This window comes from Pan paniscus, chromosome 23 (assembly GCF_029289425.2).
Source record: "Pan paniscus chromosome 23, NHGRI_mPanPan1-v2.0_pri, whole genome shotgun sequence".
Lineage (NCBI taxonomy): Eukaryota > Metazoa > Chordata > Mammalia > Primates > Hominidae > Pan > Pan paniscus.
Window position 1 is genome coordinate 48,335,716 of NC_085927.1, and position 27,640 is coordinate 48,363,355.

General features: G+C 42.9%; 2 protein-coding genes across 4 annotated transcripts in view; one reads left to right on the top strand and one right to left on the bottom strand.

Moving 5' to 3' along the window:
• KDELR3 (KDEL endoplasmic reticulum protein retention receptor 3) overlaps positions 1-3,699 on the top strand; it is a 15,461-nt gene extending 11,762 nt beyond the window's left edge. The window contains exons 4-5 of one of the 2 annotated variants that reach the window (XM_003821592.7): positions 1,457-1,709; positions 2,746-3,699. In XM_003821592.7, the coding sequence (XP_003821640.2) occupies positions 1,457-1,709; positions 2,746-2,786 (294 nt within the window). In that variant the 3' untranslated portion in view covers positions 2,787-3,699. Of the gene's footprint in view, positions 1-1,456 lie in introns of both variants that reach the window. The other variant, XM_008975087.5, reaches the window with a different exon arrangement.
• Positions 3,690-27,640, bottom strand: DDX17 (DEAD-box helicase 17). Of its 2 annotated transcripts, none has more exons than XM_003821591.5 (13): positions 26,114-27,640; positions 21,291-21,441; positions 19,531-19,630; positions 18,574-18,707; positions 18,219-18,284; positions 15,940-16,081; positions 15,034-15,194; positions 14,778-14,950; positions 14,167-14,277; positions 13,856-13,917; positions 12,200-12,259; positions 8,019-8,261; positions 3,690-6,684 (listed from the first exon to the last, which is right to left on the bottom strand). In XM_003821591.5, exons 1-13 carry the CDS (start codon positions 26,161-26,163, stop codon positions 6,179-6,181), a joined length of 1,959 nt encoding a protein of 652 aa, XP_003821639.1. In that variant the 5' UTR covers positions 26,164-27,640; the 3' UTR covers positions 3,690-6,178. The 2 variants fall into 2 exon arrangements, with proteins under 2 accessions (XP_003821639.1, XP_008973334.1); XM_008975086.5 differs by having other exon boundaries at positions 8,025-8,261; positions 26,114-27,632.

A 27,640-nucleotide genomic window follows, 5' to 3' on the forward strand; every position in this document is an offset into this window, starting at 1 on the left:
GACTGAGTACCAGTTCTCAAAGGGAAATATGCTCCCGGCATCCTTCCCTCCAGACCCTGGGCTTGCCTTCTGCTTACAACTGTGACCATTACTCATGTATCCTTCAGTTATAAGTTGAGAAGAAATTGACAAGCTATTTACAATGCTTTAGTTGGAAATGAGCACATCTCAATAGTCATGATGCCCATAAACCAAGCAGGCATCACAGCCCTACTTCTGGCTGTTGAGACGTTCTGTTCAACAGATGATTAGCAGATCCCTATATCCCTGTAGCACAGTCCAGGCCCAGAAATTTCAACTCAGTAAGTTTGGACTGTGGCCCATGAATCTGCAGGCAACAAGCATCATGGGAGATTCTGACGCTGGTGTTTATGGACATGACTAATTTTTTATTATTTTTTTGAGACGGAGTCTCACTCTGTTGCCCAGGCTGGAGTGCAGTGGCAGGATCTCAGCTCACTGCAACCTCTGCCTCCTGGGTTCAGGTGATTCTCCTGTCTCAGCTTCCCAAGTAACTGGGATTATAGGCACGAGCCACCACACTCAGCTAATTTTTGTATTTTTAGTTGAGACGGGGTTTCACCATGTTGGCCAGGCTGGTCTCCAACTCCTGACCTCAAGTGATCCACCCACCTCGGCCTCCCAAAGTTCTCGGATTATAGGTGTGAGCCTGGCAACATGACTAGATTTTAAGAAACTGTGGCTTCAATTATGATTTTATACTATGAAACTATCATTTAAGTTATTTTTGGCCGGGCACGGTGGCTCACGAGGTCAGGAGATCGAGACCATCCTGGCTAACACAGTGAAACCCTGTCTCTACTGAAAAATAGAAGAAAAAAAATTAGCCGAGCGTGGTGGCAGGCGCCTGTAGTCTCAGCTACTCGGGAGGCTGAGACAGGAGAATGGAGTGAACCCAGGAGGTGGAGCTTGCAGTGAGCCGAGATCGCACCACTGCACTCCAGCCTGGGAGACAGAGTGAGACTCCATCTCAGAAAAAAAAAAAAAAAAAAAAGTTATTTTTGGCTGGGTGTAGTGGCACATGCCTGTATGTAGTCCCAGCTACTAAGGAAGGTGAGATGGAAAGATCACTTGAGCCCAGGAGTTTGAGGCTGCAGCAAGCTATGATCATGCCACTGCACTCCAGCCTGGGTGACAACAGCAAGACCCTATCTTAAAAAAAAAAAATTAAAAGTAGTTTTCTATATAAATGCTCACGCTACACTGTGAAAAAAGCAGTGTACTGTATAATCTTTCAAAAATTAGAAAAAAAACCCCTTATATTTACCTAGAGATGGTAGGTTAAACTGATTAAAATATTATAATTTTTATTGAGAACTTTTTTTCCTCCTTACTGTACCTTCTCCAGCAAGCTATTGTTTTAGTAATTATGTTCTTTTAAGATGGGCCTCTTCTTGGTCTTGCTCAGTCTCTGGTTGCTTTCTCTTTGGCTCAGATCCTCTGGACTTTCTCTATCTACCTGGAATCAGTGGCTATTCTGCCCCAGCTCTTCATGATCAGCAAGACTGGAGAGGCTGAGACCATAACTACTCACTACCTGTTCTTTCTGGGTCTGTACCGGGCACTCTACCTGGCTAACTGGATCAGGCGGTACCAGACTGAGAATTTCTATGACCAAATTGCAGTGGTGTCTGGAGTAGTACAAACCATCTTCTACTGTGACTTCTTCTACTTGTATGTGACCAAAGGTATGTCCTGGGATGACAGCAATGCTGACACTGGCCTAAGGAGTTACTCATCCATTTAATAAGTATTCCAGCAGATACAGATGTGAACAGTCAAGTCTCTGCCATCCACAGTGCTTGTGTTCTAATGCAAGAAGACAAATATTTTCAATAAAGAAACAAATGCCATAAAAACATGCAGGCCAATAGGTTATGTGTACTATGCAAGACAGCTGTGAGATGACATTTGACAGAATACTTGGTTAGTAGTGAAAAACATTCCAGAACTTATTACAAGCCCCAAGGAAACAACCAGCTTGGTGCAATGGACAAAAAGCCTAGTGGGGTCAAAATCTATAAACCTGGAGATGAGTCAACCAAGACCAGTTCACATAGGGCAGGGGTGTCCAACCTTTTGGCTGCCCTGGCCCACACTGGAAGAATTGTCGTGGGCCACACATAAAATACACTGATAGCTTATGAGCAAAAACAAACAAAAAGACACTTCATATGTTTTAAGAAAGTTTACAAATTCGTGTTGGGCCACAAAGCCATCCTGAGCTGCGGGTTGGACAAGCTTGACCTAGCGCCTCGTAGGCCAGGGTAAGGGGCTTGCATTACATTCTGATTGCCAAGGGCAGGTATTGGGTCATTAAAAAACCCAATCCACTAGCTGCTATGTAGGGTAGAAAGCAGTCCAAGTACAGTGACTAGCTATGGGGCAGTTGCAGTTGATCAGGAAAAAGGCTCTAGAGGTAGAAAGAGATGTGGACACAAGTTCTAGGACTTGAGAAGGTCTGCTGATTTGATTGTATGAGATGTACAACAGACAATTTGAGGCCAATCGCTAAGTTTACAGCTGGGGGGAAGGGTGCCAGTAACCAAGTCGGGGATCAGTAGGTCCATAGTCAACCGGAGATGAAAACTCCCCCTTTGCTTTAACAATCGAACATATACTGTGAGCCGGCCATTAAGAGATGATACCAAGATTATGCATCAAGTTATAAAGCAGTCCTTTCATCAGATGGTAAATTCTTATTTCATCTCCATTTTCTTCCAGTCCTTAAGGGAAAGAAGTTAAGTCTTCCAATGCCAATCTGAGGACCTTCAGAGACAGTCTACGCCTTAACAAGCACATGAAGGAAACTATTTTGAATGTTCTCTTTGGCAACTTATCCATAATTTGGGATCAAATGTTAAAACCAGAAAAGTGCTTAGTGTGGATTTCAGCAAAACCTGATCGTCCCACCGAGAAGACCTTCTCATCAATAGATCGCCCTTAAAGACCCATTGTAAGGTCATAAAAAACCTCGGCCAACTGCACAAAGATGGTGCCTCACTGCAACAAGAAACCTTAAGGTGTCTTACCGACGAAATAAAAAAAATAAATGATTGTTCTCCAAGGCCCGAGGGCAAGACTCATGATGAGCAAGTCAACCCCAATCTGGAACAATGTCCCTCCTCTTAAGAATGTCCCAACTAAAGACCAGTTAAAATATTAGGGTACATTCTTGTGAATTTCCACTTTCCAGGTAGATGACCAAATTTAGGTGGTCAAGATATAAAGGTGACAGCTAGTTTTAAGTGTGAAACTTATTTCACTTTCACACTGCCTTCAGGCCAGAAGCAAACCAAATTTACCAGGTTTGGCTGGAGGAGTTTTGTGACTCATCTTTTACTGGTTTGAAATTTTTTCAAACCAGTGGCTGATACCTGCTTTGTACTTAGTACCTTAATACCAATAACCTAATGGTACTTAGGCGAGTACCATTTGCACAATCACTGTTTTACTTATGAGCAGATAGAGATATATCCAAACCCTTACCTACTAGGTATCCTGCTAGGGTTTTCAATTCCAATTCTTGTATTAAGTTTCTTCCTTTCAGTTTTAGGTGCAAAAGTAATCAGTCAATCCAATATCCCCCATCTCTGTCTTGAAACAAAAACTGTTTTAAGACGTCTACGTTGAATTATTCAGAGAATTAAGCAATAAAAGCTCACACCTTATTGTCAACAGTGTTTTTATTTATACCTACAAAAAGAAAACAAGATGGTATCAAAAGGACAATTTACAAACTAAGAATAGTAACATAGCTTTCAGCATCCTGTGCCTGAACATCACACATCTACAAGTCTTTCAAGTCTTAATGCAACAGGAATGTGTCTGGAGACCAGCAAGAACATGAATAGAGAGCACTGATCCCAAGCAAAAGCCACTAACCTTTTAGATGAGAAGTCCACACAACGAATTGTTAGGGAGGATTGGGGAGAAGCAGCCCATTGCTTAATACATTGAAACCCTTTCCCTAAGTTGAGTTTCAACCATGAATGCAGTAACTAGCATAAAATGATTCTTCTGCTCATGTTCTGAAGCCAACAGCAGAACCTGAATTATAAGTGACAGACATGGAGGCAGAAGAGTTAAACTCTGCTAGACTTCAGCTGTGCTCAGGCCATAATAGTTTCTGAGGTTTGGAATTTACTGTTATTTTATGATTACAATGTCCCAGGTGGAAAAAGGGAAGCAAGCAATCCAAATAACCACTTGCTTGCCCAGAGACCTTTCCCTCAAACATGCTTTCAAGAGCTGCGAGAGAGTAGGGCATCCCTTGTGGTGGTACCTCTATGTTTAAAGAAAGAAGAAAAAAACCCAGAATTTGGTTGTAGAAAACAATGCCCACAACAGACTGGCCAGTGCTTAGACAAATTTGGGGTTGGGGGGAACACTTTGGTTTGAAAGCACAGAGCAGTTTGCCATGTTTCTTCTGTGCCTACCATCCTCCCTTGGCCTCAACTTCTGTAAGATGGGGGGGACAAAAAGAGAAGTAAAGTTAAGAAGAAAGTGGAAAATTAAAAAAAAAGATGTCAAAGTTTTTACATGCATATATTTCAGCTTATGCTGAAGACCTACCTGTATGTTGCACATTGAATCATACTTTCAGAACCCCTCAGAAACCATCCCTCTCTCCCTAAAGAATTTTAAAAGGAAAACAAAACCTCGAGTATAGATCTTACAGATCAGCAAGCATTCAGGCCTTAGCCAAAGAATGCAGTGGAGCCTTCCCCCTTCAACTGCATTGTGAATGAATACCAATTAACAGCATAAAAATTAATAGTCCCATATCAGATCTGGAAGGGGTTTCTGGGGCTGTCTGATGTCCCTATCCTGTTGTAGTGAACACAATAGCAGAACATTCTTTCTGGGTCCATCTGCTATGAAGTCTTGGTAAAACAGCATTACTATGAAGAGGATGAACTCACCTACCTTCAGATGGAGGAAAAGTGAAAAGGACTTAGGCTTTAGTCCTCCATGACTTTTCTTAAGCACTACCTACCTGTAATAAGCTGAGTGCAAAAGGATGCCGAAGAAAATCTGCACCCAGAAGCTGTTAGAAAGCACTGCAGAGAACAGGGTATGAAGAAAATAAAGAGTTCTTAATAAACCCTTAAGATTCTTTGTTCAAGGTAACTTTGCCAAAAGGGCAGAGTAGGTGGCAAAGAGTTGCTTTTATTCTAGCTCTACACTGCATTTGAAAAGAAAATTTGCCCATTTTGAATATATTGTTTATAATTAAATGTGCTTTTTACACTGCAGGTCAATATAAAAACTGGTTAGTAAATTTCCAGTGAGCATTTATGTTCATTTGCTCACAGCAGCTGTCTGGATGGAAAATTAATTTCACAGATGGTCCCCAGTTAAACTGGGAAGAAATATAGGCAGCTTCCACCCAGATGCTGAGATGCTACAGTTTAACCACTACAATAAACACTTGTGGTTTTTAATTTAAAGGATACACAAAACTCAGCAATTCAATTTCTAGCCTGACACTAAAATGGTTATTTTTCAGTAACGGGGGGAGAAGTGGGGAGGCAGAGTGTGAAGGGAAATAAAACCAATTAGTAAATTTTAACTATCAAATGCACTCCAGCAATCAGTCAAAACAGGCCCGAGGAAACCTGTTCCAACTTAAGAAACATTTAAAAGCACAAAAGAAAATGTGCAGGGCAGTCCCTCTTTGTTTTCTAACCCAGTAATGAGAAATTTAAAGCACAGATGCCATCTTCCTCTGCAAAACAATTCAGCCCTCCCCCTCCCTCCCTCCCCCCTCCCCAACTCAGAAAAACAAAAGATGGGGCTCCCACAAAAGGGCCTAATACCTTACTCTTTTAGATGAAAAATAGCTCAAATATCTTCAACATGCAAGAAGTTGGGGGAAGAAATTAATCTCTTCCAGTCGGCTATATATATATATATATATATATTTTTTTTTTTTTTTTACAAAATGTTATTACAGACTGGATCATTTTGGTGGGCAGAAGAAACCTGGCAGTGAATTCTAACTAATCTGCATGAAAAGACAAATCACGATGGTTGGGGGGAAAAATTTAAAAAAAAGGAAAAAAAAAGAAAAGGGGAAGAGGAAAAAAAAAGGAAAGACAGTGTTCCTTAAAATGTAATTAAGTCTGCTGGAGTCACTACCACTTGAGTGGTTTCATTTACGTGAAGGAGGAGGAGGGGGAGGAGGAGGAGGGTATTGGTAGGCAGTCTGCCCCATGTAACCTATCATATTGGTAGCTCCCGGAGGCTGTGCAAACTGTTGTGACATCAGTGGCTGTGGCTGCTGCCCAGACCGGCCTATCCCACTAAACTGCTGGCTAGAGCTCTGTGAACTTCTCCCAGTTGAGGTGGTGCTACTAGCTCCGTAAGTGCCAGCACCATATTCTTGAGCTGTATAGCTACTGGTGCCATAAGCAGCTGCCCCATAGGTGCCTTGACCATAGGTGTATTGGCCTGCTTGTGCTCCAAAGGCAGAATTTGGACTTCCATAGCCACTGCCATTAGCATAACCAGCTCTATCGGTTTCACTACGATCCCGATAGCTTGCAGAGTCTCTCCGGCCACCATCCTTGACTCCTCGAAGCCTTCGGTCACACTCATCCTGATACATCAGATTGGGATTGTTGGCTGAAGAAGTGGTCCGGTAACGAGAACGACCACCTAATGGGAAGATACAAGAAGATTTTTAACAGCAGATATATGACCTAAACATAACAATGTAAAAATTCTATTGGGTACAAAAGTATTAAACATGTCTCCTTGATATTTAGTTATGCTGGCCAGCCTCCCAATTAGTACTGTAAAAATATACTCATAATTTGATTCTTTAATGGGACACATTCAAAAGCACAGTAAACATTAAAGGACACTAGACCTTTTCACCCTTTTAGGCCCCTTACTTGAGGATGATCAAGAAACACGGTATTACAATATGAAACCTTGAGTCAGGAAGCCCAGATCCTAGGATATTCGGCAACTGTAGATGCAACTGCTATGTCTCAGTTTCTACCCACCACTAAACAGTGTAAAATGACTGACCTCTCCGTATGGAAAACTGGAAACCTAATATACTACTAAGCATTTTTGAAAGTATTAAAAAAGCAACCATGACCCGGGGCACACTGGCTCACTCTCGTAATCCCAGCACTTTGGGAGATCAAGGCAGGAGGGTCACTTGAGGTCAGCAGTTCAAGACCAGCCAACATGGTGAAACCCTGTCTCTACAAAAAATACAAAAATGAGCTGGACATGGTGGCACATACCTGTAGTACCAGCTACTTGGGAGGCTGAAGCAGGAGAATCACTTGAACCCAGGAGGCAGAGGTTGAAGTGAGCTGAGATCGTGCCACTGCACTCCAGTCTGGGCAACAGAGTGAGACTCTGTCTCTGCCCCCACCCCGCCAAAGCAACCACATTAAAACTCAGACCAGCCTCAGCTAGGTTTGGTGGCTCACTCCTGTAATCTCAGCACTTTGGGAGGCCAAGACAGGTGGATCACCAGAGGTCCCGAGTTTGAGACCAGCCAGGCCAACATGGTGAAACTCCACCTCTACTAAAAATACAAAAATTAGCAGGGTGTGCTGGCGGGTGCCTGTAATCCCAGCTACTTGGGAGGCTGAGGCAGGAGAATCACTTGAACCTGGGAGGCAGAGGTTGCAATGAGCTGAGATCGCGCCATTGCACTTCAGCCTGGGCGAGAGCGAGACTCCGTCTCAAAACAAACAAACAAACAAACAAGCAAACAAGCAAGCAAAACCAAACCTCAGACCAGTCTCTAAGAAAAAAAAATTCACAATTTAGCTTAACTAATAGGACTATCACAACAAACTTCATGTTTTCTTAGTTGAAAAAGGTTATAAAAAGCATTAGGCAGTGTCCTTTGCTATTAAGCAACATACTTACAGCCTTCACATGGTTAAAAACAGCAACTAAAAGCAAGTCACAGAAGGCGTAAAGAGATACCTTGGCAGTACCTGGAAAACTCCAGGACTTACCCTTACCCCCGCCTCCGCCGCCTCCTCTGTGGTCCACAAGCTGCATCAGTTTTGGATTGATAGCCTGATTGGCCTCTTCCAGCACTTTGATAAGCTCTCTGGCCTGTTTTAGGTTCCCTGGGGTGAAGAAGGTATAGGCGGTACCCTTGTTGGTGCTACGGGCTGTTCGGCCAATACGGTGCACATAATCCTCTGAGCTGTTTGGATAGTCATAGTTGATCACAAACTTGACATCTTCCACATCTTCCACGTCAATGATGAGTCAGTGTGTAGGTTGATGTGGCAGGGAAAGAGAAGGTAAAGGACATGCCAACAACAGGTGGGAAGCACGAATGCAGATGACAGCAAGAGGAAAGAAGGTGAAGTTAGTAACCACTCTGAACAGAAACAAAAAAAGACTCATCCCAACAGAGTAAAAGAGGATTACTGATTCCTGGGACATGCATAGGAAGTAGGATCTTTATTGGCTGTAGAATCCTAAGGGAATCCCATCCAAACATCCAAACTCCTGCCTCTGCTACATTTTACCAATATACTGACAGGAGTTACACCAATATTGGTCTTCAGACGCAAATTCCAGTACTATCCTTTACAAAACCGGAACATAGAACAAAGTGGTAAACCACTGTGAAGTTATGAGGCCAAATCACTTCTACTCTGTTGGGAGAAGCCTGGCAAAATCTACCAACAACATAACAAACTTACCTTTAAACCAGTCACAGAGCAAAGTAAAAAAAGGAGCTTCATATATTTTATTACTACAATTTAAAGGAAACTTAATCAAAACATTTAACTTTTTTTGCTCTTATCTTTTTAAGAAACTGAGTAGAGCCAAAGCTGTTAAGTACACACCTATTTTCCTTTGCAGAAACATCCAGATTATCTATCCCCTTTCAATTACAAGAGCACATTACACTAAAATTTTACTGTACTACCAAGCCCAGCTTCTGCCAAAATGAGGATATTTTTGCTCAACTCAAGGTTATTTCAACTCAGGACTTGTTTCAATTATCAATGATTGTCTACGTGACCTGGGAAATTAAATTAATAGCCAAAGAACGTGGGAAAACCATGAAACCTTGAGACACAAGTTTAGTATTCTCTCTACTGCTGGGAATTGGGCTGAATAACCTCCTAAGGCTTAAAATGTAAATGTTAGTGTAATGCTTTCAGCTGAATGTATATTTTTACCTACTTAAACAAACAATTTTAAGAATATAACAAAGAATCCTACTGTTTTGTGGAAAAAAATCTGCATTTTACAAAGAATATTCAGAAAATATCCTAGATAAAACACAGATTTTTGTGATATAAATAATTAAAAAACATTCTCTGTTTGTTACCAGACCGATGCACACTCCCTCCTCCTTTGGGAAACCGCTGCAGCCGATCCCGTCTCTTTGCCTTTTATTTTTGGCGGCCTCCTTTCGAAAACTCCGCCTTCTGACACGGGACCACTGGAGCGCGGGGAGCATGCATCAAGGGTCCGTGGCAGTGAGAAGTCCCCACACACGCTCGCTCTGTGAACTGGCTTAGATGCTTCTCTGTAGCCCCATTTGGTTGCCAAGCGCCGGAGAACCTGGGTTCGGGTAAAAATTTCAGGTCCTCCAACGCCTCCCCCAAGGATAATTGGGGTGATTGTAGAAAAAAATAATTAATAAAAAAAAATGTAAGTTACATCCAAAGGGTCAGACTGCATCTATTGCCCAGACTGGATTAATTTCAAGGGAGAAAGGGGAGATTAAAAAAAAAAAAATTAGCTGTTGTTACAGGGCTTGTGAAGAAGGGGCATTATGTCTGTTTCTTATTACAATAAAGGCTCCTCGGTCTTTACTGACCCCTAAAGTCCTGAATCACACCAGAAAGACGAGAAGGCACTTATCACAGGGGGCAGCTTGAGTCTCCGGCTAGGGTCGTTGACGCAACAAAGGAAAAAAGAATTTACAGGGCCAGGGTGGATGTAAGACAGGGGGTGGGGAATTCTACTCCATGGTATCTTCAGAGCTAGGATAATGCTCCTTATGCAATCCCACTGCATATGACCATGGCAGTAGAACAAGTTCAATTACTACACTGGATGCCTAAGTGTGCTTTCCTAGCAGAAAGCACCAGGGTGGAGTCAACAGTTCACATGCTAATACTTGGAAGTATTTCTAGAAGGGGGTGTTCAATAGAGGGCAGACATGATGCAAGTTCTTCATACTAGAAAGGTGTCCTGTGTGTGCATGCACAGCTGGATGGGGGCACACAGGAGCAAGCGCAGAATTTGGTTTTCTCCAGTCAAGTCTACCCTGATGTTATCTGTGCACTGCCACAATATTATCTTGCTGCCTTTCTAGAAGATGCTGTAGCAGGGTAAGAAATCGAAAGTTAATGTTTTGGCCAGCTGACTGGGATAAGAACCTTTTGTCTGAAAGGCCCTATGACATGGCCTGAATCGCCAATCACTAATTAGGAGGGACTAAGTCTAGCCAAGAGGCTCATCTAGAGCTGCTTCCGGCCAATGTAGATTTGTCTCGGCCATGTATTGAGTGATCTGCAGCTGATATCAAAGCTTCTGTTAAAAAACAAAACAAAATAAATTCAATACTTTTAGTTTAACAGTGTGTAGTTTAAACAAAAAAAAGGAAAAATAAAAAATATCCCAGTGGAAAGGGAAGTGGTAGCCTAAGGATGACTATTATAAAATTATGGGAATCAAAGAACTTACCTGAAGGGAACATTTAAGAGACCATCGCTTGACAGGAAGTGAAAAAAGGCCCTGGTGACTCAGCTGAAAATTGCACCCCTGTCTATGAGGTAGAAGCCTTCACTTTCCAGGATCTTGTAGGACATTGGTCAGAATTCTGCCATTTTGGTGGGTTTTCTCCCTCTTTTGATTTTTTACAAGGCAGCAAACAAAGGGGCCCAAAACAAGCACTGATGTTGAGTAACAAGAAACAGACTCGGGTACCTTCCCTCTCCCCTCACTTGGATGAGTGGGGGTGGGATGAAGAGTCTAAGTTATTCTAATGGTAGCCAATTAATTTGGTTTAGAAATGCAAGGGGACATGGAGCAAATATTTTTAATTGTCTAGGCAAGATGCACAAAGAAGCTACCAGCACATAGCAAGCCTGTTTAAAAACCAACCATTACTGAAAGCTTTATGTAAACTGCTTTCAGGCCTCCGCCTCCTCTCCCAACAGGCCCAAGTTCTAATGGCACAGATCCAGACATGACCTCAGAGGGCAGAGGGGCAGAGAGAACTTTCCATCATGGCTGCAGGTCACCACCTCTGAAGGAGGGAATGATGAGTGCAATGCATAAAAAGGCTTCATTACTTTTGTATTACAGTTTGAATACCTGTTCTCTTTATATTATATAGTATAAGGGAATAATATGGTACTTCTCACCTTACTGGGCAAATTAAATACCTGTCAATAATTTAAGGATTTCCTTGTAATACAAATAATCTTTTTTTTTAAAATATAGAAGTTCTGAGTTAGACCTGTTTAGCTCAGAATAGTGGGCTAAACTACCATAAAATTCTCTGTATATCTTAAATGGTAATGGGTCAAAAACTCCAGAAAATCATCAGTTGATAACACACCTACAGATAAGTGCATGGGTAGGAGGAGGGGATAGCCAAGTGCCCATGATAATTTGACCTCAGTAAATTAAACTGGGCAATACACATATTTGCTATTCTGATACTGCATTAGACTTATAAAATTCCATCTAATAAGCATTCATAAAACTGGACCTCTCTGTATATATCTAGCTTAGACAGGGATAGGGAAAAGAATAACTGAAGAAACTAGCTTACAATAGCTAGGTTTCGTCAGGCTTATTCTATCCAGCCAGAAACCACCACCAGAGAGAAGCTGAGCCATTCAACTGTCTGTCTCCTCTCCCTCTGTTTGAATAGTCATGCCTAGGCCTTGCTGCAGACCAAAGCCTGTTTGTTAGGAGCAGGAAGAGACTTTGAAAATAAAAGGGGGGTGGGGGAAACCAAAGTTAAAAAAAAATTGTGGGGGGGGGCAGGGAACGGGGAGAATCACGCTTTGTATTTTTTTCTTTCAAATATTTATCTAACCACATGTATATACAACTTTCTAAACTTGAAGTTTGAATTTGAAATGACGAATCTTTAAACCAAAAGATACATATACCATTGACAGAGACACCTATCTATACAAACCTAGCCCACGGGAGGCTACATCTGTAGCAATAAGGATGGGTGCCTTTCCAGAACGGAACTCTGTAAAAACAAACAATAATCATCATCAAATAAGCATTCCTCGCTATCTGATCTGTTTACATAACCATGTTAAAATTTCAAATAATGGTGTCAGAAAATCCCAAGCTCTTGTAATGACTGAGATTCTTTTGAAAATCTTTATTACACTCATATTCAGCAGCACAATAAAGAGTTACCTCTACTAATAATGAAATACTGTTAAGATAGTGTGACAATTTGTTACATAATTAATATGAGCTAGAATTTTTTCCCCTTAAAGTTATTTCCCAAATGAGACACAACCAAAAGTTGGGGGTCGGTAGGAAACAAGTTCAAAAGATGTGGAATGAAAAGAACTGAATTTCCCCCCAAAAGGTATGCATATTATTTATTTTTCTTTCTTTTTTTTGAGATGGAGTTTCGCTCTTATTGCCGAGGCTGGAGTGCAATGGCGCAATCTCAGCTCACCGCAACCTCCACCTCCCGGGTTCAAGCGATCCTCCTGCCTCAGTCTCCCAAATAGCTGGGATTACAGGCATATGCCACCATGCCCGGCTAATTTTGTATTTTTAGTAGAGACGGGGTTTCTCCATGTTGGTCAGGCTGGTCTCGAACTCCCAACCTCAGGTGATCCGCCCGCCTCAGCCTCCCAAAGTGCTGGGATTACAGGCGTGAGCCACTGTGCCCGGCCACATTTTATTTCTTAAACAAAATATGGCCTCTTCCATTTCTCAATGGCTTCCCTTAAGAGTAGTCCTGAAAAAAAGGACTGAAAGGAAATATGCTAAAATATGACTCATTAAGAAACATTTTTCTTTAAATATTTCAGTGACAGTTTAATTCTCCCCAAACGGTAGTTATATTTTTATAATCAGAAGGAAAAAATTGAAGACTTTATTAATAAAGGGAGGGTGGTGAAAGTTGTGAAAAAGTTTAAAGAGCCAGCATCGTGGCCCTTAAAGAACCATGAGCACACGCTAAAAGTACCCTCAGTAATTCAATCAACTATACAACAGGGGTAAGACAAACTGGCCTTTGGGCCAAATCTGGCACAACGCCTATTTTTGCAAATAAATATTGTCTGAACATAGCCACGTTTATCTCTTTGAGACAGGGTCCCACCCTGTCACCCAGGCTGGAGTAGCACGATCTTGGCTCACTCCAACCTCTGTCTCCTAGACTCAAGCAATCCTCCCACCTCAATCTCCGGAGTCACTGGGGTTACAGGCGTGCACCACCAAGCTTGGCTAAGTTTTGTTTTGTTTTGTTTTTCTTTTAGAGACAGGATTTCACTATGTTGCCCAGACTGGTCTTGAACTCCTGGGCTCAGGTGATCCACGCGCCTCAGCCTCCCAAAGTGTTAGGATTATAGGCATGAGCCACCAACGGTGCCCAGTCCAGGCCACTTCTTTACATATTATCTATAGCCTACAGCTTTTGTCCTAAAACAGCAGTGCTGAGTGGCTATAACAGAGACCACCATTTGGTTTACAAAGCCAAGCATACTTACTATGTGGCCCTTTACAGAAAGTTTGCCTATCCCTGAAATAGAGCATGAACATTCACTTATGGGCAGGGGGTGGGGAATCAACAGAAAATGCTTAGTTTTAAACTTACCATTAAGTACCCAGTCTCTTTCTGGTTGACTCTTGTCTCCATGGATACACATAGCTGGCCAACTATCAGAAGAAAAGTGACCAATATTTTAAAAATCTTTTAAAGTGGAGAAAATCAAACTTTAAAGCCAAATGCTATCATGCAATTTTTGTAAGGTTTGTCAGGCTTCATGAATAGATGACTGTGCTCATTAAAAGAGCAAACTGCATGGATAGGCATTATTGAAATATTACACAACATTTGGAATACCAATTTAGAAATTTCCAGTTAACTATAAAACCAGAGGTTAATTGCCTTGGTGCTATACTCACCCATCTCTGCGCATCCTTCGAGTCAGATCATCACAGCGTCTCTTTGTCTCCACAAATATTATTGTTTTGTTTTCCTTTTCAGCCATTATTTCTTCCATTAGTTGGATCAACCTGAAAACAAGACCAACGATGCAGTCATCACACAGGAAGTTATTATGTGGACGATTATGTCTGCAATATCAACTCCCAAGGCTACAGTACTTTCTTTGCACATTACGCTTTTAAAATTTTTAATAAACTATTAGAGTACTGAGTCAGGTTCTGCTATGTGCTCAAGAAATACTAACTCATACCATCCTCACAGCAAGTCTCATGTAAGTGGTATTACTCCCATTTCACAGATGAAGAAACTGCAGCACCAAGACACAAAATTGTGCAAAATTATACAGCTGGTAATCAGCAGAGCTGAGTTTCAAACTCAAGAATTCAGAATCCTTGCATTTAACCATAATGCTCTGACAAATGATATGATGATGGATTATCAGAAACCTAGCAATGCTTTTAATGTTCTCAGGCCTCAAAATATACTGGTTTCTGCAGTACTAATTTTGGAGGGTTATTAGAAAAGGTTTATCAGCATTATCAAATCAGAGTAAAATTATCTTCCATACTTGTGGTCTTTTTCACTTTCCATGCAGACATCCACTATCTGGAGGATGTTGTGGTTGGCACTCAACTCCAGATTGCCTACGTTGATCTGGGTGTAATCACGAAGGAAATCCTCTGCAAGCTGTCTTACTTCTTTTGGCCAGGTTGCACTCCACATCAGTGTCTGCCTATCAGGCTATCAAAAAAGGAAAGGCTTTCTTTCAGGCTAAGGAACTTGGACAAATGGCATAAAGACTGCTTATTATTAGCTTTACACACCCTGATTTGGTCAACAATTTTACGGATCTGGGGTTCAAACCCCATATCAAGCATTCTGTCAGCTTCGTCCAATACAAGGTAAGTACATCGGCGAAGATTTGTCTTTCCTGACTCCAGGAAATCTATCAGACGTCCAGGAGTGGCTATGCAGATCTCAACACCTGTAAAACAAAACCAATGATCGAGCCAGTCGACTAGGTGCAGTGGCTCACAGCTGTGTTCTAGCACTTTGGGAAGAGGAGGCGGGAAGATCGCTTGAGGCCAGGAGTTCACAACCAGCCTGGTCAACATAGCAAGACCCCGACTCTACAAAAATGCAGCAGCCCTGGTGGCTGTACTCAATGCTGCAGAGAAGCTATTTTTTTTTTTTTTTCTTGAGACGGAGTCTTGCTCTGTCACCCAGACTGGAATGCAGTGGCACGATCTCGGCTCACTGTAAGCTCCGACTCCCGGGTTCACGCCATTCTCCTGCCTCAGCCTCCCCAGTAGCTGGGACTGCAGGCACCCGCCACCACGCCTGGCTAATTTTTCGTATTTTTAGTAGAGACGGGGTTTCACCATGTTAGCCAGGATGGTCCCAATCTCTGGACCTCGTGATCCGCCCACCTCGGCCTCCCAAAGTGCTGGGATTACAGGCGTGAGGCACCGCACTGGCCCAGAGAAGCTAAATTTTAACAAAGTAACCACAAAACCATGTCAGGACTTATGTACAATCACCAAATCCTCACAAAGTTTCCAGCCATGCTGAACTTTCTCTCTCAAAATAGCTGTTTTAGTCACATCTGAGAATTTCTAAGCTGCTGAAATTCTGAGTTTTCACAAGAACCCACTTTTTTCTCCAATTTCCTCCACAGGAATTGGTAAAGTAAGATAAACTAACAATTCTTTTACACTATATATTATTACCTCTTTCCAAGTCTCGAATCTGGGGACCTTTAGGAGCACCTCCATAAATACAAGTACTCTTCAATCTAGAACATTTGCCATAGTCATCGGCCACCTGCTGTACTTGCTGGGCAAGCTCTCTGGTAGGAGCCAGAACTAGACACTGAAACCAACAAAAAGACACTTGAGACCTCATCCAAGGTTTAAAAAAAAAAAAAAAAAAAAAGAAGAAACAAAATACAAAAAGCTAATCTAATTCTTCGCTGTCTAATCTAGCACATTAAAAGTGATGGGGTGAAGATCAGAAGGGGGCAATATTAGCACAATAGAATGTAGAAAAAAATTATTAGAACTTCATGTTTAGCATTTGGAATGATACTGGTATCCTTGTCACTTTTACTATGACACATTATCAATCATTATAGTTTATATATACTGTTTAAGTGGAGATATAGATTGTATTACCTGGTTTTAAGTATACAACTCTCATTTACAGGTTGAGCAACCTAAACCCCCAAAACCAAAATGCTCCAGCAAGCATTTACTTTGAGGATCATATTGGTCCTCAAAATTTGGATTTGTTTTGTTTTCTGAGACAAAGTCTCACTCTATCGCCCAGGCTGGAGTGCAGTGGTGCAGTGAAGGCTCACTGTAACCTCTGCTTCCTGGGTTCAAATGATTCTCCTGCGCCTCAGCCTCCTGAGTAGCTGGGACTAGAGGCAGGCACCACCATGCCCAGCTAATTATTGTATTTTTGTAGAGATGGGGGTTTCCCCATGTTGGCCAGGCTAGTCTCGAACTCCTGACTTCATGTGATCTGCCCACTTTGGCCTCCCAAAGTGCTGGGATTACAGGTGTGAGCCACCGTGCCTGGCCTCAAATTTGGAATTTTGGATGGTCAACCTGACTTAAACTGGCAGAATGACACATTCCTGACCTCTAATTTAAGCACTTCACCAGGTAGATAAGGCAAAAACAACGAAAATTTACATGTAATCTGACAAGACTGTGTACAATCTGGCCAAGTAATACAAAAATCAAGGTATCATATACCATTCAAATTAAATTATGAAACTTGCTTTATATACTGATCCATTAGATATTAACTAATAATAATGCTGTCAGACATATACTATGTATTATAAGTACTGCATTATTTCTTTTTGTGAATATCTTGAGACATATTGTACATGTTCATAAATATATAGGACAAATGCAAGCTTATTTCTTAAAAAAGTTAAGTAGGCCGGGTGTGGTGGCTCACACCTGTAATCCCATTATTTTGGGAGGCCGAGGCAGATCACCTGAGGTCAGGAGTTCGAGACCAGTCTGGCCAACATGGTGAAACCCCGTCTCTACTAAAAATACAAAAATTAGCTGGGTGTGGCGGCGCATGCCTGTAATCCCAGCTACTTGGGAAGCTGAGACAGGAGAATTGCTTGAAGCCAGGAGGCGGAGGTTGCAATGAGCCGAGATTGTGCCAATGTACTCCAGCGTGGGCAACCAAGAGCGAAACTCCATCTCAAAAAAAAAAAAAAAAAAAAGTACACATTCAATGCCAGGCGCGGTGGCTCACACCTGTAATCCCAGCACCTTGGGGAGGCCGAGGCAGGCAGATCACCTGAGGTCAGGAGTTCCAGACCAGCCTGGCCAACATGGTGCAAACCTGTCTCTACTAAAAATACAAACATTAGCCAGGAGTGGTGGTGCACGCCTTTAATCCCAGCTACTCGGGAGGCTGAGGCAGGAGAATGGCTTGAACCTGGCAGGCGGAGGTTGCAGTGAGCTGAGATCTCGCTACTGCACTCCAGCCTGGGCAACAAGAGTGAGAATATATCTCCAAAAAAAAAAAAGAAAGAAGGCTGGACGCAGTGGCTCATGCCTGTAATCCCAGCAATTTGGGAGAGCAAGGTGGGCTGATCACCTCAGGTCAGGAGTTTGAGACCAGCCTGACCAACACGGAGCGAACCTCCATCTCAAAAAAACACAAAAAATCAAAACAAAAAAACAAAAAAAACCACACCAAAACCAGAAAACACTTGATTTACTGCACAGTAAATGCCCATACAGCATGCATGGTTTCTTTAAGAGTAAGACTTTGGTTCAAATGTAAGCTCAGCTATTCAATTGCTGAGTGATCTTGGGTAAGTCATTTAATTCCAAGAAAGATGAGAATGAAACCATTTCCACCTATGGAGGGTGTGGTTAAGAGTACAAATGGATAATGTAAAGCACCAAGCCTAAATAGTCGCTAAATTGTAGTTTTTCTTAGAATTACAAAGAAACTGAAACACACTTACGATTGGGCCATCTCCCCTTTCCAAGTATGGCTGGTGGTTAATATGAACAATTGCAGGCAGGAGATACTGTGGAGGGGGGAAAGAATGACAACCTTACGCTTAGAAGTACAATCTTACTTAGATACTTAGTAATTACTGAATTAATGCATAAATAGGAAAGTGAAAAACAGAATTTACCACTGCTATATACAAGAAGCAATACAAATTTGAACATAAAATGCTTCCATATATTTAATAACTAAAATAGTATCAAACTATCTGAATGGCACTTCTACGAAGAACTGAGAACGTATGACAATTAGAATAGCAAAATAAGTTACCACAATATCAAGGATCTTCTCTTGCTCATACATACCGCCAACGTCTTCCCAGAGCCAGTCTGAGCAATGCCCACCATATCCCGGCCACTAAGAGCCAACGGAAATCCCTGGCACTGAATTGGAGTTGGTTCTGTAAAGTGCTGATCCATCAACACATCCATTACATATTCTGTAAGAGAATTTTATTTTGCATATTTTATTGTGTTTAAAGACACAAACCAAGAGTTTTTAAAAAAACTTTTAAGCTCACTGAAGATAAGATTTACCCAGCTTCATCTCTCCAAAGTGCTTTTTCTTTATCTACTAGATCTCCGACCAGCTCACTGTTAGCTTCTAAGGGCCAGGCTAGGTGGCTCACGCCTGTAATCCCATTACTTTGGGAGGCTGAGGCCAGTGGAGGCCAGGAGTTCCAGACCAGCCTGGTCAACATGGTGAACCCTGTCTCTACTAAAAATACAAAAATTAGCCAGAGTGGTGGCGGGCCCTTGTAATTCCAGCTACTCGGGAGGGTGAAGCAGAATCGCATGAACCCAGGAGGCGGAGGAGGTAGTGAGCTGAGATCGCGCCACTGCACGTCAGCCTGGGTGACAACGTTGAGACTCCGTTTCCAAAAACAAACAAACAAAAGCTGCTACAATAGTCTACCTCTCCCAGAAATTTGAAAAACCATTACCCTAAAGCATCTAACAGGACATGGGAACATGGTAGTCATTTATTGTTTAGCAAATTCACATTATATCCAGCTAGAAAGCAATTTCATTCTGCTGTTTTCTAAAAGGCAGAGGGCAAAACCCTAGAAAAAGACAAAAACCTCAAAAAACAAAAACAAAACCTCAGTCTAAATACTAGAACAGAAGAACTGATGACCATAAAAACAATCTCTTGTCCTTTCAACAAAACCCCAAACCTGGCTCAAAGAGTTTAACCTACTACCCTTGTCTCCCATTCAACCCAATTTAACAAATTAAGGTTCTAGATTGAAGAACACTTACGTGGGAAGTTAGCATGATGGAAGGCAAACACGGGTTTAGGACAAACATCTCCCCCCCTCACTGTAATCTCCTTCTTTCGGCGTAGCTCATCAACCTCATACTATGGAAAAAAAATGAAATAAGTTAGTAAACTAGTTATTCTAAACATTCAGAATTTATGTTCCAAGCTAGCTGAGCAATTATCCAGTCCACAGCTACGACGGCAAATATTTAATAGTTTACATGGTACTTTCATGTGTATCACTTTAACTCTGCAAGGCTCCTACTTACTTTGTAAGTTAATTAATGATGTAGGTGATTAAGAGTTCCATTTTCTATAGGAGAAAAAAGATAAGTAACTTGCCCAAGGTCAGAATGAGGAGGAAAAAAAAGTGGAACTTGGACCCAAGTACTCTTTCCATTACACTTTCTTCTGAAAGAGTAACCATTTCATGTGTAGAGTCCAAAAAACAATGGTAATGAGGTACAAGAATAGACAATGTTGGCTGGGCACGGTGGCTCCCACCTGTAATCCCAGCACTTTGGGAGGCTGAGGTGGGTGGATCACTTGAGGTCAGGAGTTTGAGACCAGCCTGGCCAACATGGTGAAACTCTGTCTCTACTGAAAAAAAAAAAAAATAATAATAATAAATTAACCAGGCGTGGTGGCACATGTCTGTAATCCCAGCTACTCGGGAGGCTGAGGTGGGAGAATTGCTTGAACCTGGGAGGCAGAGGTTGCAGTGAGCCAAGATCATGCCACAGCACTCTAGCCTAGGGGACAGAGTGAGACTTCACCTCAAAAAAAAAAAAAAAAAAAAAAAAAAAAAAAAAAAAAAAAAAAAAAGCCAATCTATCTTTTTCACTAACAGATGAAAAAACATGACCTAATATACAATAGTTTCAATCATGTATAATAAACAGATTAGTAAGCATTATCAACAAGAGAACAAATTAAATGCATATTTAAACTGGTCCCCTTTTATGAGTATTAGGGGTCTTAGATAAGAATGTAAGAAAGGCTGGGCATGGTGGCTCACACCCATAATCCCAGCACTTTGGGAGGCTGAGGCGGGCAGATCACAAGGTCAGGAGACAGAGACCAGTCTGATCAACATGGTGAAACCCTGCCTCTTGCACTCCAGCCTGGGTGACAGAGCAAGATTCCGTCTCAAAAAAAAAAAAAAAAAAAAAAAAAGAGGCTGGGTGTGGTGGCTCATGCCTGTAATCTCAGCACTTTGAGAGGCTGAGGCAGGTCGATCACCTGAGGTCCGAGGTCCGGAGTTCGAGACCAGCCTGCCCAACATAGTGAAACTCCATCTCTGCTAAAAATACAAAAAATTAGCTGGGCATGGTGGCGGGTGCCTGTGATCCCAGCTACTTGGGAGGCTGAGGCAGTAGAATCGCTTGAACCCAGGAGGCGGAGGTTGCAGTGAGCCAAGATCACACCATTGCACTCTAGCCTGGGCAACAAGAGCAAAACTCCGTCTCAAAAAAAAAAAAAAAATCAGCTGGGTGCAGTGGCTCACGCCTGTAATCCTAGCACTTTGAAAAGCTGAGGCAGGTAGTTTGCTTGAGCTAGGGAGTTCAAGACCAGCCTGGGGAACCCAGTCTCTAGAAAAAGGAAAAAAAAAAAAAAAATTAACCAAAAAATTTTTTAAGAAAAATATCACCACACTAGAATAAAATGTAAAACCGCAACAGTAGCGTATGAATAAACTCTAACCAATATATCTACTTGGTTCAATAATCTGTACATTAAAACACACATGTAAACTTACTGGTGTCAGCCTTGCTACTTCCGGATGTTCCACATAAAAATTTTTCTCAAACTTGGGGAGCTCACTCAAATCCCACTTTTTTTTACGCAAACGCTCCCCAGGATTACCAAATTTCTTCGGGGGAAGGCCACCACCACCTCTTGCTCCAAATCTAGGAACAGAATTTTTAGTTAGTTCATCAGTATTTTTAAAGCAACGTATCATACATGCCATAAGAATATTCAAAAAGGATGGAGTTCTAGGGATACTACCAGCCTACCTCCAAAAAGACCATTTTATTTACTCTGATTTAAAGGTATGGAGAAATGTGTAAAACCTCCCTTACTACCCAACAATAAATACTGTTTATGAATATAGCTACAATAGGCGAAAAATTAAAAATCCCTTTATTGAGAGAAATACATCCTAGGGATTACAATCACAGATTCTGGATCCAGACATGGTTTGAGTTTTGATTCTGCCACTTACTGTATAATTTGAAGAGAATTATTTAACTTCCACACACCTTAGTTTCCTATGCAAAGTAGAAATAATACCACTTATTTCAGAGGCTGCTGAGAAAATGACCTAATAATGTGTAATGTACTATAAAAGTATCTGGCATAGCCAGCACTCAGTACAAGTTAGCATCATTTCATTCAACAAATAGTTATTAGGTACCAAGTTACTAGGTACCAAGTATGTATCGGCTACTGTTTGAAGTGGTGCTGTGCTGGAGTTACTAAATAAAACAGACACAAGTCTCTACTTTTGTGTAACAGACATGCAGGCAAAGGATGACATTAATTTAAGTTTCAATTAAAGGCAAGATTGTGGACAAGAAGGAAGATACACTCCAAGCAAGTCCCTCAATCTTAGAATAGCTTCTTGGGCCTGCTCCCCCATTAAACTGTGATAAGCACTCCACCTGTCTGCTTATCTGCAAAGCAAAACTGGGTCTTGGAAAGGACTGGTAGACTGGTCTTCATTTTTAGCTTACGCTAATAAAAGAGCTGAGCCTGCCGGGGGCAGTGGCTCAGGCCTGTAATCCCAGCACTTTGGGAGGCAGAGGCCAGTGGATCACTTGAGGTCAGGAGTTTGAGACCAGCCTGGCCAATATGGTGAAACCCCGTCTCTTACTAAAAACACAAAAGAGTAGCCAGGCGTGGTGGTGCACGCCTGTAATCCCTAGCTACTTGGGAGGCTGAGGCGGGAGAACCGCTGGAACTCGGAAGGCGGAGGTTGCAGTGAGCTGAAATGGCACCATTAGCACTCCAGCCTGGTAGACAGAGGGAGGGTCCGTCAAAAAAAAAAAAAAGCTGAACATAGATTTATGACCTTTCCTTCTTCTTTGATCTCTACTTTTACCTTCTATCTCCTTCTTGTTCCCAAATGGTATTATTAATTTACAGAGAAAAAAACACTAACAAGACTTATTTAAGGCTTTAACACTCAACTAATTACTTAAGATCAACTTCTTGCTTTTTATATACCTTTCACAACAGACAAGCTCAAGAGGAATACAAATATGACCACTAGCCAAAGCTAATATTTAAGAAATCAGAAGCTACTTTTCCTAGAAGAATCTTAACACTAAGATGGCCTTAATTTTCCCTATTTCGATCTTGTAAAGTACAGGTCGTCTTTGTTTGGCATACAAACTGTATAGCATTTTCTCACTCAGTTTCTTTACTCCTTGTAAAATATTGTACTGAATTTAGTTCCCTTTTCCCACTCTAACCCACTTGTAACTTCATCTTATATAAAGTTCCACTTTATCATTGATAGGCAAGTAGGTGTATTATTCTACAGGGCCTCAATTTCCTGCAATTCAAAGCCATTAGAACTCTGGCTTAACCAGCTAGACATTCCTCTAAATACATACGTAACAAAAATTGATGGCAGGAGATTTTATTGGGATCACTGGATACCTACACTCAACAGGCAGAACTTGGCTAATTCCATTTATACCACTACTGAGACAGTGAAGACAAATTAAGAATCAGAACAGGAAGAGCACATAGCATAGGGATACCCGTGTCAGCGACATCTTTAATATGCCCCTCAGCTTAAGACTCAATACTGAACAGACCAAAAGGCCACCTCAATCGCCGCGCCCGCCACACTTGCAAATGAAGCAGCTAAATAAGGTACTTTTCAAGAGGTAGAAAGTCTTTGGATTATCACTCTTGCAAATTATAAAAGACTTCATTGTTATTGCTACATTGCAATGCTACCCAAACCTTAGTGACTTAGGAAAAAATAAAACTTGAAAGTAAGATTCCTGTTAAGGCTTTAAACTGATGATTATCATTTATGTATTTTTTTTTCCTCTCTCCTTACTTCCCTGGCTATTTATTCAAGACATACTATTCTACACTAAACATTTAATTTGAAACATGGGGTTCTTGGAAAATACGCCGTCTTCCATGTTTATAATTAATGCTGACATAATTAATGACCTCAAAATTCAAGAAAGCCTTTTACTTTTGAGCATATCCATGCCATCTTTCAATACGCACACTGTACTCTCTGGTATACTATGCTGCTCAAATGTTTTTATCCGGTCAGTAATTAGTTTAATTTGGCTTTGCAAAAAAATTCACCTTTGAAGAGTCATATATTAACATTAAAAACCATACTACTTCAAATGTACAATGCGTATCATTTTTGCATCACACATGTGAAATACATGAACTGACCTCACCTACTCCTTTTTCAAAATAACCACCACTTCAACTGTGTAACACTCAGTTAAAACAACAGCAATTCAAATAATCAAGAACATTTCTTGGGAAAGGGAGAGTTGGGGCACAGATCTTATGAAATAAGGCCAGTTCGTTTGAAATTTTTTAAAAATGCCATCTGATACTCAAAGTATGGATCAGTAATTCACTTTTTTCCTTTCAAATAACTTATTAAAGCATATATATGGTGAAAGGAAATATTAAACCAAACACCAATGGTAAAGAAATACAACACTATTAGTACCTTGTAGCCCCTCTATGTGCCTATTTCAAGTTTACAACTTTCACCCTAATAACCACTACCTTGAATTTTGTTAACCATTCCCTTTCCTATCATATTTGCACATATCCTTAATTAAATGTGTCACCCTACCACAACGTGCTTTTTAACTCCACACGTCTGTGACTTATCCACATTAATCCAAGTTCTTTTCTCTTTTTCACGGCTGATTCAATTGTACGAATACCCACAACTTATGGAGACATTTGCGTTGTTTCCAATATCCTGTTAGCACGAATGCTGGTATATAAACTTTTCTGTACAAGGATCCTGGGGTACCTGTGCAAGGATTTCTCTAGGCATTACAGTCTAGGGTATAAAGCTTAGGGAGGAATTGCTGGGTCGTTTTCAACTTTCCTAGATAATCTCAAGTTCTTTTTCTAAGTCAATGAACTGAAATTCACTTCTAAACTTAGCAGTACTGTCAAACGCGAAGCAAACATTCCACCTCTCGTCCTCTAAACAATGAGATAAAATATTTTCCTTCCTAATAAGGTATAAATCAAAATAATTTTGTAAAAAGTGGCAACTGAAGTGCTTGAGACTAGTAAATCCAGCAGTTGCGGATCTGAACCACAAAAGACAAAAACGTTTGGAGAAAATATCGTTAACAGAGCGCCTACTACAGTGAGACTATTACATCCATTATCTCTTAATTCCTGACAACACAGCAAAGTAAAGGCAATTATGTTCCTCAGAGGAAACAGGCTCACAAAGTTAGGATCTTGACCAAGGTCACACACACATATATAAAGTGGCGTCACGTAACTCTTTGGGGAAGCGGGGGGGTGGGGGGGGACGGAGTTTCGCTCTTGCCCGGGCTGGAGTGCAATGGCGCGATCTCGGCTCACTGCAACCTCCTCCCCCCGGGTTCAAGCGATTCTCCTGCCTCGGCCTCCCGAGTAGCTGGGATTGCAGGCATGCGCCACCAAGCCAGGCTAATTTTGTTATTTTTAGTAGAGACGGGGTTTCTCCATGTTGGTCAGGCTGGTCTCGAACTCCTGACCTCCGGTGATCCGCCCGCCTCGGCCTCCCAAATTGCTGGGATTACAGGCCTGAGGCACCACGCCCGGCCCACAATACCAAGAACTTTCTAGCGAGGCAAAATAGTTGACGCTGCAGTCCAATTAGAGAAAAAAGGCTGAAATATTAAGATTAAAACTAAAGTAACGACCCAAAAAACCATCCTTCCCCCAAACACGGTCATTTAGAAGGCAAGCAACTCCACTGCTTTACATCCCAATGCATTTCCTCCGACTTAAAATATAACTGAAGAGGATTAAAATCTATTTCTAAAAATGAGAAGTTGGTCTTTTCGTCTCCAGTGCCTTAAACAGTGAACTCTGGGGAGAGAACGTCAAGGGTGCCATTTCGTGTAAGGCTTTCCTGGGCTGAAGTCTTCTCTCAGGAAGATCCGCGTTTTCCAGATGAACGCCGAGGCCTGCAGACATCGAACAGCCCGCCCGAAGCGGCCGGGCTCGAGAGCCGGGAAGCCAGGCGAGGCGCCAAAGCCCGGGCCTGGGCTGATGCGGCCAGGCCGCCCCTCCCGATCCCCCGCGGGGCTGGGATGAGGCCGGGCCGCGCCACGACGGCCGTCCGCACTGAGAGGCCCAGCGTCGCCAAGCGGCCGCTCTCCTCGGGTCCCGAGTGACCCCGGGGCCGAGGTCCGCGCACGAAACCGCTGTCTCGCCTCGAGTCGCCTCCCCTCGCCTCCCGGGTCGAGAGCAAGGCTCCCAGGCTCGCAGTCCGCCGGGCCTCCCCAAGAAGCAACTCCCCCACCCCCACGCCAGGCCTCTCCTCTCCTCCCCCACCCTTACCCTCCACGGTCACGATCCCGGTCCCGGTCCCCAAAGCCTCCTCCGCGCATGGTCCCAAAAGGATAGAGATCTGGGAGCGGGGCACGGATGGCCGGGCTCGGGAGGGCCTGCGGCTCCGGTCTGGTGACGACCGATGGCGGCGGCGCCTCCGCTGTTGGGGCGGCGGCAGGCGCAGCGCTCTCTCGCTCCGACGCGCTGTCTCCCGTCGCAGACGCCACCGTCGCCGCCTCTCTCGTCGGAGACGGGAGCAAAACACAGAGAATCGGGGCTACAAAGCCGGTGGGCAGGTTTGGCTACGCTCAAACCGGGCAGTGCCGCGGTTTAGGCGTCTCCTTCCTTCCCAGCGACTGCACAAAATGGCGGCCGCCGCTGAGTCGGCTCCAACTTAACGCTGCGTACGGCGGAGACAATACGTAAACAGCGTCTCGGAATAGCCCGAGGGCTCCGCGGGGAACTACGGGTATTCTTGGAAGCACTTTACGTCAGTTGCGACGATGGGCGTATTTTGCGGTCTGTACAAGAAAAACAAAGTACGGAGCGAGCGTAGAGTTCTCGCGCCACCCGAACTAGAACGTGGGATGAGGTGGGAGGAAGCGCCTCTGGTGCGACGTAACATTCTTTGCGTCGTTAGCCGGCCTGCTGTTGCTAAGATGCGCAGTATGCGTAACGCATTCTGTTTAGAGAATAGAGGATTTTGCCTGATTCCGATCTCGGGACAGACCCCACGGCCGGCTTGAAGAAGTTGCTTTGCAGAGACAATAACCGTCCTCCATATTGTTATCAAGTTTCAGAGTCCTCTGGCGCCAGAGGCCGGGAGGGTCTTAAATTCCCTAGCTGGCCTTCCTATATGGCGCCGCAAGCCCTCTCGCCCCGCCGCCCTGGGCCCGCTGAGAATGGCGGCGGGCCCCGGCGCCATTTCCTTTCCGTTGCCTTTCGCTGCTCTGTCTCCGGCAGCCATGATGGATGAGCCGTAACCGTTTCTTTCGGGAGTTTGTGAGGTGGCGATGTCCCCTCCAGGTTAAAGTGCCCTCAGCTACATTTGGTTCACACTGAGGTGCATTTTCTGAACCGTATATTTTCACCGTCCCTGGCCGAGCACAGCTGTTGCTAATACAGAAACAAAATGTGCTTGGAGGCCAGGCACGTGGCTCACGCTTGTAATACTAACACTTTGGGAGGCCGAGGCGGGAGGATCACCTGGAGTTCGAGACCAGCCTGGCCAAAATGGCAAAACCCCGTCTCTACGAAAAATACAAAAATTAGCAGGGCATGGTGGCGGGTGCCTGTAGTCCCAGCTACTTGGGAGGCTGAGGCAGGAGAATCGCTTGAACCCGGGAGTCGGAGGTCGCAGTGAGCCGAGATCGTGCCACTGCACTCCATCCTGGACGACGGGGCAAGAATCCGTCTCAAAAAAAAAAAAAAAAAATTGTTTGGAGCCCCAGTGGACTCCGTGGGCCCATTGCTGCCGTTGAACGGCGCTCCTCAGAAGGCCCGGAGAAGACCCCAGCACTCTCGGGAGAACAAGGT